The 16429-nt window shown below is 36.6% G+C and overlaps 1 protein-coding gene across 2 annotated transcripts in view; it reads right to left on the bottom strand.

The window, feature by feature from the left end:
* BZW2 (basic leucine zipper and W2 domains 2) overlaps positions 1 to 16429 on the bottom strand; it is a 58081-nt gene that overhangs the window by 29596 nt on the left and 12056 nt on the right. For both annotated transcript variants that reach the window (XM_022587515.3, XM_022587507.3), the window contains exons 2-3: positions 10189 to 10253; positions 1372 to 1548 (exon numbers count right to left, since the gene is read on the bottom strand). In XM_022587515.3, coding sequence (XP_022443223.1) covers positions 1372 to 1548; positions 10189 to 10246 — 235 coding nt within the window. In that variant the 5' untranslated portion in view covers positions 10247 to 10253. The remainder of the gene's footprint in view (positions 1 to 1371; positions 1549 to 10188; positions 10254 to 16429) is intronic.

The following is a 16429-nucleotide window of genomic DNA, read 5'->3' as shown; positions in this document are numbered from 1 at the left end:
ATTTCTAGGAAAGAATTAACCAAAATATTAACAATAGCTATCTCTGTGTATTGGGATTTGAACACACGATAAAGAGCTTTTTATATGTGGACTTGAATTATCTACAGGGATAAACTGAGACTTTCATAAATGATAACAACAAAATAAACTTGGAAGGTAGTGAAAACCAGCAGTTCAGATCAAAAGGGGGTCTGAAAGTAAACGGGACCATGTACCAGCATAGATAGATCTAAGAGCTCAGAGGGAAGAATTAAAGGGTAGCTCTACCTAAAAATGCATGTATACACCCTGGCTTAAAGTAGATTGGCTTAAGCAGCATTTCTCAATGAAAGGCACTCACAGCACGCTGGGCAGGGCAATTTTTCATTGTACTGAATGTTCCTTGCATAGCAAAGTAGGTGGCATACCTGGCCTCCACTCCCAAGTCTTTGTAGCAAACAAAACACTTCCACACATTTGCGAAGGGCCCCTAGGCAGCTGAAAGTCACTGGCCTGGGGATCTGACAATTTCCAGTGATTTATGGTTACCATAGGAACTAATTATGAAAACCAAGTTCTAAGAATAACTATGAAAGGAAAAATGGGTGGTTGTGATTCCTAATAAACATTTAGAACAATATACCATACCACTTAAATAGTATTCTGAAGCCTTTTCCCCTGATGTCCCTGCTCTATAAGACATAGTTTTTATTTTGCTTTTTATCTATCTTTAACAATTTCCAAACTTCTATCTTTAATCCTTTTACCTATACACTCACAATTACAAGGATTTTTTAAAAACTAGATTTAAACTATATTTCGTAGACAGTTTTCTATGGATAAAATAAATTTTAATGAGAATTAAATTTAATGGGGATTCTTTTTAAATTTGTTGACACAGTTAAATCTCACGGCTCACTATACCAAAAAAAAAAAAAAAAAAACAAAGAAAGAAAAAGAAAAAAAGGGTGGGACTCAAAAGAAAAGTGCTATGGCAATTGGAATTTAATGATACATACTGGAAGGATCTAGATGACAAACATAAAGTTATACTCTACTGTAGAAATTACTCCTCGTAAGTCCACTCCAGAAACATTCAAATATTAGGGACACATGGAAAAACTGGCTTTTATCTAAAGTCAAGGGGCCAATCATGTTGTATGTCAACAAAAATCCTCAATGCTATGCCTCTCTTAACTAACAATCATTTCATAGCCACATTAATATCATTCTAAATCGTAATGTAGGCAAAAGTTGTAGAGACTCCCATTTACATTTTTTTTACCAACTATCATAAATGTAAGCTTATAAAGATTCTATCTCATAAGAAAATCTTTCAGTAGATTTGAAAGTGCATAATATTACAAGAAGGTGCTCTAATGTATGGTTTACCGAGCATACTGCCAGCCACCAGGATATCGAAGAGTGTGTCTGCATAGCGACGATAATCTAATCTTGAGCCTGTAGAGTCCAGAAACTTAGCTACAGCTTCAAGGTCATCACCAGCTTCATTAAGTCCCTGGATGAGTGTATCCCTGAAGACTGTGGGTTCGAATTTCTCTTTTTCATCTAAAATAAATACAGAATACAATTATCCTTTTACTTACACAACGTATTCCCAAATGCAACCATACATTTCCTTTGTTCACTGGTTTTTATTTGATAGTATGATTATTTAAAAGTTGAAGGATGATTAAGTTTTTCTACTAGTTTTTCATGTTAAAGCCCTTGTTTAAATATTTATTCAAGCAATTTATTTCTGTTGCAAGGGGCCACACTCTATCTAATACATTAAAAAATTGATGATTGATCATTTGTGTCACTCAGGATAGGCCAATGTAATCTACTAACCCTATCTATCTGATAAACAATAAAGTATAACAATCAAAACTTAAAATTTTGTTCCACTTAAGACAGAAAAAGAAAATGATGCGGGGAGAATCACTTAAGAATAAGGGAGAATATATAGACAAACAAAATAAAGATTGGGAGGAAGAAAATCAAGAGGGGTATCTCTTTCTAAATTTTTTTAATCGAGATATAATTGACATATGATATTATATTAGTTGCAAGAATACAATATGATTTGATATTTGTATATATTACAAAATGATCACCATAATAAGTCTAGCTAACATTCATTACCCTACATAGTCACACATTTTTGTCTTGTAATGAGAAATTTTAAGATCTTTCTTAGCAACTTTCAAGTATGCAATACAGTATTTTTTTTAACTTTTAATTTTATATTGGAGTATAGCCTATGAACAATGTTGTGATAGTTTTAGAGGCACAGCAAAGCGACTCAGCCATAAATACACATGTATCCATTCTCCCCCAAACTCCCCTCCCGTCCAGGCTGCCACATAACATTGAGCAGAGTTCCCTGTGCTATCCAGTAGGTCCTCGTTGGTTATCCATTTTAAATATAGCGGTGTGTGCATGTCAATCCCAAACTCCCAAACTATCCCCTCCCTCCACCTTCCCCCCTCATAACCATAAGTTCGTTCTCTAAGTCTGTGAGTCTGTTTCTGTTTTGTGCAATACAGTATTATTAACTAGAGTTATTAAGCTGTACATCACATCCTCATTACTTATTCTATGATTGGAAGTTTGTACATTTTGACCACTACCTTCACCCACTGCCCCCTCCCCACCACGTCCCCACCAGTGTGCCTCTGGCACCCATCAATCTGTTATCCATGAGCTGTTTTGTTGTTGTTGTTTTTGTTTTAAAGATTCCACACGTAAGTGAGATCATACAGAATTCGCCTTTCTTATTTCACTTAACATAATGCCCTCCAGATCCATCCATGTAGTCACAAATGACAGGATTTCCTTCTTTTTATGGCCGAGTAATGGACAGGTTGTTTCCATATCTTGGCTTATTGTAAATAATGCTGCAGTGAACATTGGGGTGCATATATCTTTTTGAGTTGGTGTTTTCATTTTCTTCCAATAAATACCCAGAAGTGGAGTTGCTGAATCATGTGTAATTCTAGTTTTAATTTTTTAAGGAACCTCCATACTGTTTTCTATAGTGGCTGCACCAATTTACATTCCCACCAATACTGTTCAAGGGTTCTCCTTTTTCCACATCCTCACCAAACACTTGTTATTTCCTGGAGGAATTTTTTTTTTTTTAACAAGATAAATTATTCCAGAGTATTTAAATATTTTAAAAATATCGTGAGCTATATACGTTTCTATATCCAGCTTCAGAGCAGATGTTCTCAACCTTCTTGTTTTCATGACCCCTTGACACCCTTCAGAAGTATTAAAGATTCCAAAGAGCTCTTGTTTATGGAGGTTACATCCATGGATACTTACTTTATAGAAATTAAAGCATAAAATTATTTATTACATGAAAAATATTAGTGAGAAGAGAGGCACTGTTTTACACTGTTGCAAATCTCTTTAATGTCTGGCTTAATGGCAGACAGATTTCCAAACATGCTGCATGCAATCTGTTGCAATATCACACAACCTGTAGCCACCCACTGTAAACTCATGAGAGAATGTGTGAAAGGGGCAAATGATATCTCGGTATTTAATTCGAAAACAGTTTGGACTTTGTAGATGCCCTGAAGTATTTCAGAGGATTTAGGGGTACAGATATTAGGTAAGTTCCTCTCCTCAGCAGACTCTAGGGAGACGTCTTGTGGAAGGTCAGTTTGGAGCAAAATCTTGAACAAAATAAAGATCATATGCTGTTGAAAAAATGTGAAGCTAGCAAACTAGAGGTCAGAAGAGGTGTAAAAAAAAAAAAAAAGGCTAGGTTAAAGGCAAAGTATGTAGGATTCAGTTCAAAGGATTTCACCTTTCCCCCCCCTTATGCAGAGTCTGCATATGGGGAGAGAGGGGCAAAAGATGAACCCAGAAGTTAAAAAAAGAAAAAAAATTCTATCATATGTGTCTTTAGAGATAAGTAGATATTGCAACTGTAAAAAAAAAAAAAAAAAGGAGAAGAAGAAAAGAATGCTATAGAAAAAGAAACATTTCATGAATTAAAAGAAAAAGTTCCTAGAAATGAAAAATATGACAGAAAAACATACGAACTCAACTGAAGAGTTAAAAGAGAAAGCTGAGAATATCTCTTAGAAACTGGGAAAAAAGTCAGAGACCTATAAAATAGGAGCAGAAGGGTAAGAAAAAGAGCCGACCCGTCAAATGTCCAAATAATAAGTGAATAAAAATATATTTTTTTAAAAAGGGAAAGGAAAGGATTTAAAAATTTCAAGAAAGTTTTACAGTATTGAAGGACATGAGTTTCCCAATAAAGGACTGTCTAGGGACCCAGCACAAGGACTGAAAATGGATCCACAAGGTGCATTCATTACTGTGAAATTTCAGAACACTGGGAATAAAGCAACTCTCTGAAGTTTCAGGTGCAAAAAACCAAATCACATATAAAGTATCAAGAAACAGAATGACTTTGAATTGCGCAACAGAAATACCAGAAACCTGAAGATATTCCTTCAAAATTATGAGGAAAAACAATTTCCAAACTAGAATTCCAGTGTTCGGTCACACTACTAATCAAACATAAGAGCAGAATAAACATATTTCAAGACATTCAAGGCCTCAAAAATTATGTTTCTGATACACTCTTTTTAAAAGCGATTGAAACAGACACCACACCGAAATGAGAGAATAACTCATGATTTCACAATTTTAGTAAGTCATGAGATCCCAGGAAAAAGAGAAAATAAATCTAAGAGACAGACAACAGTACTCTTCAGGACGGTGGTGAAAGGACATTTCAAGCATTTCAGGTTAACAGCTGGACAGTTGGCCTAGAGAGCAAACCAAATGGAAGAGGGTTTTTCAATACAATCATACAATATGATATGATACATAGTCAGAATTCCTTCAATGTAATATCATTGTTAGAATTCCTAAAGTGTTTATATTAAGAGATTTACATAACAAGGGAAAGGATGGGGTTGACTAGTTTTAAGGTACAGAAGACTAAGCAAAAAAAAAGATTTTGATTATTATTAAACTCATTAAATCCAAAGAGAAAATGGTGTTCAGAAAAATAAATCAAATAATAGTTCAGCTCTGAAGAACATGTACCAAGTCACAATAATATACACCCTAAACAGGAGTCTAGCTAAAACTGTGATATAATGAAAGGACGGAGAACGAGAAGAGGTTTGCAGGTGGGTGAGGCATGAAAGAGCTGAACCCTTATCTCCCATAGGAGGAAATACATCTAGAATACCTCCAACAGAAACATCAAGCATCAGCCTTACAGCAGTGTTATTTGGCCACAGGAATGCAAATGCTAAAAGAAGCAGTTAAAGAGTAGAGAGAGCTCCGCTGGGGTCTTGCAGAACTGTTTGACTATTTAAACCACGTACACGCATGACTTTGATAACAATTAAAAACTACATGTAAAAACCAGACAGCAGCTGCCTGGTTTGTACAGACTGCCTACCTACAGCCTAACAGAAGGGATGTGTTGTAAGGGGTTAATACCACAGCCTCAGAAACAGAGAAGAATGGCATTCCCAGTACCAGTCAGAGTCACGCAGCATAAGATACCATGAAGACAGATGTAAATTAACTTGAACACTATTCGTCATGAACAAGAGATAAAAGTCCTTTTGATGCCATAAGCAAAACATTATGCAGCCAAGAACATGCAAATGTTGACCGCAGGAAAAACATAATTGGGGTCTTGTTGTGAAGCGGGGGAGGGAGAGAATGGGCACCCTAAAAGCGTAGATCACGGGGCTCGGAAGAAGTGGGTAACTGTGACCCACAGGATGAACTCATTGGCAAGCATCATCCCCTACTCGGGGTCCAGCCAAAGGGTAATTCACCACCCACCTTGGGAAGAAGTTCCCTCTCCTTGAACACAAAAGCATGAGAAGTAAAAAGACCACGAGCTGCTTATTAAGTCTCGTGACCAGCTCCCAAAATCAACCGAGGCCATCTGCACAATGGACCCCAACATGCTTTGACATTGACTCAGGTGGTAGAACAGACTTTGGTGGTTTGAAAATTATAAATTCAAGACACTGGAAAATATAAGTTGAGCAATAAGGTAAGCTACAAATTCATGCAGACAGCTTTGTTTTGAATCTAAGAGACAACTTAAAAACTCTTCTTTGTAAAAAGGCCCTCATCCACCAGTTATACTTTTCCAAAAGACTTGCTAAGGGAGAGGGAAAGTAAAAGGAGGAAGACAGCACATCATGGCCAGACATATTTCAACAGTGAGTAATAATGCACTAGGTCAAAATGATCAAGTATAGCTTAGGAATCTTAAAAAGTCATGATGGCCTGGGAGGATTAATAATTCTCTTGCAGGATGAAAAGCAAAACTCCCACCTGCTAAGATAAGTGTCCATCTAGAGGAAAACTAAATTCCTGTACAGGAAAATGGCAAGAACATTACTGGAAGTTTGGGGAAACAAGACAATATTTTACCCATAGGTTCTTTTTCATCCGAAACAATCAACAGTGTATATGATTTGTATTTCATTTGAGGACAGTGTAGCAGAAGTACCAACAAAATCCTAACGAAAATATGCCATTGCTTCCTTGAGTTTCCATTTGGCAGGTCAAAACTCCCTTGAGGTAGGAAGTACACAATTAGGGTCTCACATTTATACTGTGTTGGTGAATCACAAGTGTGACACTGAAGAGTCAGTCATAATCACCCTCACACAACATAGAGAAACAGGCCTATTTCCGACACTCAAATACGCCTGTAAGTTATCTAAATGCATTGCTTTCTCTAAGAACTATGGTAAATTGTTAAGACAGCATTTTCCCAGTGTGTTAAGTGACAAATAACAATCTACCCTCCCTTTCTGAAGGTCACTGAGTTACAGTAAATGAATAAGAACGATCATGGGTTTTCTAACTATACACACACAGATTTACTTCCGTATATATTTAAAGATTTACCTCATTAGTTCCTAACGCCACTTATTACAAATCTAAGAGTGATTTAAAACCACCAAAACGGATCTAAAGCCTCAAAGAGAAACCTGAGTATGTGGTCCCTCTGGAGGCCTGAAGTTTGGTCATTTTTTTCCCTCCTATTTTCACTAATTTTAATCCAATTTCTCCACAAAATTTAGAGGGAGGCCAGTTCAATTATTAAATATTTCATTTCACTAAGCATAACAATGGCTCAAGGGAGAAGTGTTCATCCTTTCAGATTCCTCCAAGTCACACTAGAAAACATAATCTCTCTGGAGAAAATATTATAAGCAAGATGTGCATATTTCACAAAGGATTCGTTTGATATGATGTGTCCTACCATAATGTTTAATTTTGATGTTAAGCAAAAAGAAATACATTTTTATACTAACTTGGCAGGGAAGAGCATTAACTTTGCTAGGAAATAGGTACAAACTGAAGACAGAGCTTCAGAAGACAGCCTATTAAAATGACCTTGAAATATCCTCCGTAGATTTTTTTTCTCGGCTCTACAAAACTGCCAACCATTTATCTGAATTCAGCCCCATCATACTAGCAGAAGAAAAGCCAAAGCACAATGAATCGTCAGGATGCAATTCACTATTATGAAAAGCAGAAAATGAGGTTGACTCCATTTTTTTTTTTCCAGTCAGCAGTTTGGCACAAAATGGCCCAAGTGCTGCTCTAATCCCCAACAGACCTGAGTTATATAAATCTAGATCAACTGACAAATGATAGATAACATATTTCTGGGTGGCTCTCTGTGAGTATTCCCGCAGCTATCAGACACAGGCACAGTCTTGCCCACCAAATGAATCAGAGGCAAACCAGTTCAGTGTTAGAGGCAACCTTTCCAGTCCAAAACTGAAGACTGACCGTAAGGGCCAGTTTACTCGCTGAATCATGCCTGCTCTTGTGCAAGACATCCTTGGGCCCTCTCCTGGCGTTGGAGCTCAGCTACCGTGAATCAGCGTCACACTAAGAAAGCTGCCCAAGTTGGAGATCCAGGTCTGAGATTAACACGTTCCCTCAGCGGGCAGGCGATGGCAAACCTTCCTTCACCTGACAGTTGGGCATACATTAAATATTATCACATTACTAGGCGCAACAATAGCTTAACTGTAACTAGGTTTCTGATTAAGTCCTTTGGAAATCATCGACGTCATTTATGTTTTTCAAGACGGCTTTAAACAATGAGACAAAGAACGTACGCTGGTTGCAGCACCTTGCATTGCTACCTGCTTCCAGATTTCAATCCACATTGTGTAGTGGGGACACAGTTTGTAAGAGGGCTAAATATAATAGAAGGAGGTGGTTCAGACTATACTTATACTTAGCTTATGGGGATGAGTCAAGGATGCAAAAGATAAAAATAAAAAAGAGTATAAGACAGAAATACTATACAAAATAACCGTATCTTTTGGTTTTTAAAATATTTTTTAATTTTCATTTTTTTTAGTGGGAATGTGAAGCTTTCTGGCAGGCAGCATTTTAGTCCTTACTGTTACCTAGTGACTCTTGCAATCTCTTCTAATTCAAATGATCTATTGTACTGAGAATTCTTTTCTTTCTACATGGCTACACTTGCTACTTACATAGTCACAGCATTGCAAGAGAACTTCAGCTACATGCATTGGCTGAAAATGCCAAAGGCATGTGATATAGCTTATCAATTCAACAATTTAGCACTCGATGACCATTACACGGCATTCTGCTTCATAATCAGCTATGAGGCCTTCAAAAAGATATTCAATCATCCTTTATCTTTACACATGATACTTCCTTAAGTATTTTTCAGTCACTCTCCTCAGTGTCAGTCAACATAATAATTTCATACCATGTTTCATATTTTAAAAAGTTTCCCTATTGGGACTTCCCTGGTGGTCCAGTGGGTAAGACTCCGTGCTCCCAATGCAGGGGGCAAGGGTTTAATTCCTGGTCGGGGAACTAGATCCCACATGCATATCGCAACTAAGAGTTTGCAGGCCGCTACTAAGAAGCGCACATGCCGCGTCTAAGACCTGGCACAGCCTAAATAAATAAATAAATAAATAGATTAAAAAGTTTCCCTATCAACTTTTGACTCAACTGCTATTAAAACCAAGAGGATTTCTATATAATTATGCAAAACTGATTAAATATTATAAAAGATTTAAAAATTCTTTACACAAAAAATATGGGAAGATGAACATAACAAAAAGGAGTCACTCACATATAGAAATTGTACCAGCCACCATCAAACTGGCTATATCACTTCTCTTCCCACGATAAAAGACACCTGAAAATATCCTGAGTTTTACAGATATTTAGGGCAGTAAATTTAATTCGACTTTCTAAATTCTGAAAAGGCTAAAACCCTTCAATGTCTTCCCTAATTTACTCTTCTCTTAGTTTTACTATCTTGGCTTATGAATGTTTTCTTAAAAACACAAAGAAAGCAAAAACCAAATGCAAACGCTGATGTTAAAAACAGTAAAGTTTATCAACTGCCTTCATAGCCTCACATGAGAGTAAGGCAACCCGAACAGATATAACCATCCTCATTTTGTAGATGAAGACACAAAGCTCAGAGAAGTTAAATGACTTGTCCAAAATCAAACACCTAAGTAACTGGTGGTTCTGAGGCTTGAATGCACACCTTCAGATTTTACAGTCAGAGCTCAAAAGACAGAAATTAGTGAGGTTAGGTGGAAACAAAGATAATCCCAATTCCTCTTTGTGGAATTAATTAAGAAATTTCAGCTAAAATTGGAGTCCGGGCAGGCCTGTAGGGGGAGCTCTTATACCCTGCCATGCACCATCAATTACTCCAAACAGGAAGATACTTATGCCTTCCTCTCTAGTCTCCAACGGAAAAGTGTTGCCTACTTAACTATCCAGAAGGAAGAAGAAAACTTCTCTCCACCTAACCACAGCCCAGCCAATCAGAGAATGTACCAGACCAACCTATGAGTAGCCTCCATACTTTGGACTCCCAGCTTCCTCACATGGACTGTTGGGTTATTATAGCTCCTCTCAACTCCCCTCTTTTCCCTATAATAGCAAGTTCCTCTTCCTTGTTCTCTGACTTGCCCCATAGTTCACATACCCCGAACTGCAATTCCTCTGGGCTCTTCCCGAAGAAACTCGCTTTTGCTAGTAAAATAACTGGCTGTTGTATTGTTAAACTTGACATTCACCAACCTTATATTTTGATTAGAACTTTAAACACACATTTCCCCCAACCCCGTCCCCGCCATACACACACAAACACACAACACTACCTACCCCTTTTCCGAGTTTTGAACCGCTGGCCTGTTAGCACTGGCTTCTGATGCTTATTCATAAAATTTCTGAAAACAAAGAAAATAAGATTAGGCACTTCAAATAAGCAGTTCATACAATATATAGCTAATAAGTATATGTTTGACTTCACCCATACTAAATATAGTTTTAAAGATGAGATAATTGTAACTACTGAACTAGCAAAACTTTTAAAGTTTAATAATATCTAGTGTGGACAAAAGACACAAGGAAAATAACCACAGACATAAACTTTGATATAAAGGATAAACTCCATGCAATACTTTTGGGAAGCATTTGGTGAATATCTATAAATATTTACATGTGCATAACCTATGGTCCAGCAATTCCTTTACAAGGAATTTGTATAACTTTTCCTTTACAATACCCACACAGGTATGCAAATATACGTGTATGTGTATATATAAAAGGATTTAGCTGCAACATTGTTGGATGCATAAAAAAATGGAAGTTGAATACTCATAAACCTATCTAGTTCAATAAGTTATGATAAGCCATCAAATGGAACTACGAAGCTTTACAAAATAAATTATATCCAATGTACTACATATGGCCCTGGCTACCTCTCTGATTATGTTTCCTACGTATACCTCGTCCCATCATGCACTGCTCCAGCCACATTGCCCTCTTTGCTTCTTCCAGTGGGCCAGGGAAGCCATTCACATGGCTTTAACTCTCTGCACTCACTCAAATGCCTCCATTTCAGAGACTTTCCCAGACCACCCTGACTAACAAGGCTCCTTCTCTCTCTCTCCCTCTCATCTAGCTCTATTTCTCTTCATAGCTCACAGCAGACCCTGTCATTTCATTAGCATCTGTTTGCCCTGGTCTATTTCCCCCAAGAGTAACATCCATGTGGGTAGGGATTTTGTAGGTTTTACTCAATACTGTATCTTTAGCACCTAAAACAATACTGAGAGTAAGCATTTAAATTTAATAAATAATTGTCAAATAAGCCGTCGCACTGATATGGAAAGATGTTCAAGTAAAATTGTTAAAGGAAAAAAGCAAGTTGAATGAAAGAGTGTAAAGCATAATTTTTTGGTTAAAAAGGGGGGTACACGTAATATTTCCTTTTCTAGGCAAGGAACATTTAAGAACGATACAAGAAACTGTTAGTAAGCTTTTCATTTGTTTGCTTAACCTCAGAGGATGAGTATTTGGGTATTTTAAATTCTCCTATTGGATTTAATATATAATTAAAAATATCAAAAATGATCTTTTAAAAAAGTGAAAAATCTGCTCTAAAAGACCTTTTACAAACTGAGAATAACCTTGCTGGCATAAATATTACAATCTGAAAATATGTCTAGATTGCCTAAATTATGAGGACCAAACGATTAAGATAATGTCAAGCAAATTACTTAATTATCTTTCAAAGATTTTTAAAATTGTGATTTGAAAGTGTCTAGATTTTCTCCATTACTTATACCATTAATTATATCTCAAAATTTTTAAAAAATCCTCAAGAATGTGGAAGAATTATTATTCAATTTATATACTAAAACTTTCTTCCAACCCCATGAAAAAAGAGAAACTTCTATTTTCACATAGAAATCAATCTGTTTATCATTGAAAACTTGAATCACCATTTTTAAAGTGAAACTAAAAAAAATGTTTTAAATAAAGTAACAAAGCCCAAAAGTAATTTCTTTTATGGTTTAAGTAGAGAGAATTTTTATCAATCCTATAAAGTGAACTTACTACATCCTACTTGGAGATATAAAGGTGACTAAGCCGGATTCCAAGCCCTCAAGGAACAAAGAGCCCAGCAGAGATAAAATACAAACATCTACAGTACAATGTGACAGGTGAAACAACAGCGGGACACACCTAGCTAACCAGTATAGAGAAGGGAATGATTGCTGTATGTGTATGGGGCAGCAGCTGCACAGTGAAATAACTACAAAAGCAATAACTTTAATCAATGAAATCTCATTTCATTTGAAAGATGTCGGAAATAGAGTTTCTAATGCATTATTTATATTCACTGCAAAACTCTTTCATTCAGAATTTTCCCTGTTGGAATTTTCAACAGATTCACTCTATACCAGCAAACATTTCCATTGGAGCACAAGTAATGAATATACATGTGTGTGTGTGTGTGCGTGTGTGTGTGTGTGTGTGTGTGTTCTTCTTAATGTTTCCACACCTCCCAAAACACAACAAATACCGAAATACCATACAAAATGTTTTCTTGTGTTAGTGAAGGAAAATACCTGTTAAAGAGTTTGGGTCTCCTACTGAGATACAAAACCAAAAATAGAGCCTGAAACTCCTCCAGGAGGTGAACAAGCAAGGAAGGAGTTTCCTTTTTTGCCAAAGATGTTTTTATTTTAGAATTTAAAAATATTTTTAAAGTGGGAGCCCCCTCTAAAAGACTTATTTTAACGTCTAGAATATAAACATATAGAATTCCCTAATTAACTCTACCTTTACACCTTGTTTCTATTTTCCTGCTAATGGGGAATTACTACCAAACACAGCCTACAGTGGAGAGAATTACTCTATTTTAAAAATTCTTTAGCTCTGTTTATACTTTCTTTAGTTCTAAATACAAAAGTTTGTTTCTTCATAGCCCAGTTATGCAGGCTTATTTTACACAGCCTCAATATAGTCTATGTGGAAAATAATAAAAGAACACATAAACATAAAAAAAGTATGCAAAGATTTTGACACACACAACATGCAAAATAAAACAAACACAGAGGCTCACCTACTGGTATTGAAAGACTAAATGAAGATATTCTGTTCACCAAAAGTCCCTATCGTTTAGCTGTTACTATTTGGAGTAGAGGCTTGGCTTCCCTCTAAATTTAGCTCTGGTGCTACATTATAATCTGCTCCAGTGAGGGTCAGCCTTTATAAGGCACTCACTGAAGCTCTGGCTGAAGAAGAGCAAGGGCACTTTGACTAAGAAACTGTGCTGGCTTAAACCTGGGAAAGTAACAAAGGAAGATGACTAAGAAACTGTGCTGGCTTAAACCTGGGTAAGTAACAAAGGAAGACTAACAAAGGCAGTTCTCTTAGGCCAAGGTCAAAAGCTCACTTTTTATTTTTTTCGGTACGCGGGCCTCTCACTGTTGTGGCCTCTCCCGTTGCGGAGCACAGGCTTCGGACGCGCAGGCTCAGCGGCCATGGCTCACGGGCCTAGCCGCTCCGTGGCATGTGGGATCTTCCCAGACCGGGGCACGAACCCATGTCCCCTGCATCGGCAGGCGGATTCTCAACCACTGCGCCACCAGGTAAGCCCAAAAACTCACTTTTATTAGACTGCATTACAACTTACAAGTTGAAATCAACTAAAATCATGATGATTTCGCTTCCATAAAAACTATAACCCAAACACTCACATAGAAAATAAGCTCAAGGGACTTCCCTGGTGGTGCAGTGGTTAAGAATCTGCCTGCCAACGCAGGGGACACGGGTTCGAGCCCTGGTCCGGGAAGACCTCACATGCCGTGGAGCAATTAAGCCCATGCGCCACAACAGCTGAGCCTGCGCTCTAGAGCCCACAAGCCACAACTACTGAGCCCACGTGCCACAACTACTGAAGCCTGCATACCTAGAGCCTGTGCTCTGCAACAAGAGAAGTCACCGCAATAAGAAGCCTGTGCACCCCAACAAAGAGTAGCCCCTGCTTGACGCAACTAGAGAAAGCCCACGCACAAAGACCCAACAGTCAAAAATTTAAAAATAAATAATAAAAATAAATTATTAAAAAAATAAAAAGAAAAGAAGCTTATGTCCCACCAAAATGGAAAAGCTCCACGGTTTAAAATAGAATTTTTAAAAATTGTATGTAAAGTGGTAAAACAAAATGGATTTAAGTATTTCACATGTCATCTAAGAGACTAAATTTCTTGGATAGTTTAGAAGATAAAAGAAGGCCATAAAAATTCTAAAGCGATACAATCAACCAAACATTAGAAACCAGGTACTTTATTAATGAAATAAACATTTTTGAATCAATTTCTATTTAAGTCTAAATGGAAAAGTTTAATTGAAAGATTTTTAAATCTAACATATTAGATAAATATCGCCCCCACCTCACTTTATTTATCTTCTAACTGCCCTCATGCTCTTTTCATATTCCACCCCTTACTCCCAACCAGACTCTGGGTCCAAGTGTGACAATGGGCCAGCAGCATTGAAGGGTCTCATGGCTACTGTGTATTAATTCTGCCACTTGCCCTGCCCACCCTGAGTAGATTGACACCTTGCATGTTGTCTTCCCTCGTATTCTTCCTTAATTCTCTCCATTCTGAAAAGTGTCTGACCTATCACAGAAGGCTGTACCTTCTAGTTGTCCCTACTAGTGGATGCCTGTTCTCAACTAGTAATCAAGAGATTTGGCCTGATACTCTATTCTTGCCTGTTCTTCTGGTCTGGCTCATCTTTGAAGTATGATAATCTGCCTTATGTAAGGCATTTAATATTACTAATATATGCTACACATAAAACAACTATGCTATTCAAACAACCTTTACATTATAAATATGGATACTCTAAAGTGGAGTCAATCTTATTTTATAAAGGGATAGAAAGAAAATATTTTAGGCTCTGTGAGCTACATGGTCTCTGTTCCAACTACTCAGTTCTGCTGTTATAGCCTGAAAGCAGCCATAGGCAATATATAAATAGGTGGTCATGGCTATATTCCAGTCAAACTTTATTTACAAAACAAACAGTGGACCAGAATGGGCCCCCAGGTTGCAGTTTGCCAACACCCATCCTGGAGAGGTGTACCCAACAGAACTATCTGTGACCGTGAAAATGTTCTCTATCTGCACTGTCTAATATGGCTATTGGACCCTTGAAGTGCGGCTAGTGTGACTGAGGAACTAAATGTTTAATTTTATTTAATTTTCATTAATTAAAATTAAAATTGAAATAGCCAACATGTCTAGTGGCTATCATGTCAGGCAACCCAGTTCTAAAGCATTCCCTATGGCCCAACACACAAACCTGATAAAAAGGTGAAAACACACTCAAAGGATAGGAATTTTTTAACTAATATTTTTCAAATAAAGTAGCTCTGCAGAGCATTTTGCCCAAATTTCAAAACTATGTGGCTACAGCAGGAAAGAAAAGAAAAAGTACCAAACTTCAAAGTGAAACTCTCTTTGTACCGTCAATATTACTTAAGACAATGGGAAGAGAGAGACTTCTGATTTTAAGATAATAAAAATTATAGGGCAACAATATTATCCCCAAAGTATAAAGTGTGTCATAAAGATGCAATAACACCAGCACACAAAACTCAAAATATAACTGACCCACTTTACTGCAACGTTCTCAGGATGTACTCTGTGTTTGGGAGTAAGTTTCAAGAACTACCTTTTATTCTATATTTCAAATGGGTAAAATAATATACCATAAAAGAAAACTAAAAATTGCCCATAATTATAAACTATTCTCCTTTCCGTTAAAGCTAAAACTGCAAGAACAAACATCATAAACTCCTGTACAAAAAGTTGTCATATCTAGGGATCGTTTGGGTTGATAACATTGTAGCATCCTTCTCTCAAAAGAAAAACAAAATTAAATTGCTCTGTGAAACTTTAAATTATGAACATTCTAAAGTGATACGCTAAATATTTGCCTATAATTACACTACACAATTTTGCTGTCCAGAATAACATTAGCTTGTTCAATATCCTTACCATGATTTTGTAACAGCCTCTCTGGACTCAAAATCACCCAGCCTCTACAACAAACTTCGCTATAGCTCCTAGAAAATTCTATCTAAGTTTCAGTATTTATAATAATTGAAAAAACATTAAAAATTTAAAATAACAAATAGCCTACCTATAAAAGAAAAATGTTTCTAAATAAATTCAAATACTTCTTTAATACAAAAATATTACTATTATATTCATATCCTCTTCATTCTTATAATTAATGATATAAAAGAACAAAGATATCTTTCTTAAAAAGCACAAAACTTAAACTATAGTTCTCTCCTCAAAATTTTACAACGGTAGTTTGCAGCAAGGGACATTAATGGTAGGAACTTAAATTGTGCTAAGCAACGACCTTTTAAGAAAGAGGGATCAAAGCCCAAAGGAACTGTACTGCGAAAAAAAGTACACTAAGTTAACTATATTCATTTAAATCTGCCTTAAGAAGACATAAAAGCATCGTGATTAAATATTCATTATGACATTTCCAAATTGATTTCACTTCTTAAACTTTATCTTAT

This window comes from Delphinapterus leucas, chromosome 9 (assembly GCF_059928025.1).
Source record: "Delphinapterus leucas isolate spDelLeu-1000000601 "Yukka" chromosome 9, BTC_Dleu_Yukka2, whole genome shotgun sequence".
NCBI lineage: Eukaryota > Metazoa > Chordata > Mammalia > Artiodactyla > Monodontidae > Delphinapterus > Delphinapterus leucas.
Note: the sequence above shows the minus strand (reverse complement) of the source record. Positions and strands in the feature narration are given on the sequence as shown.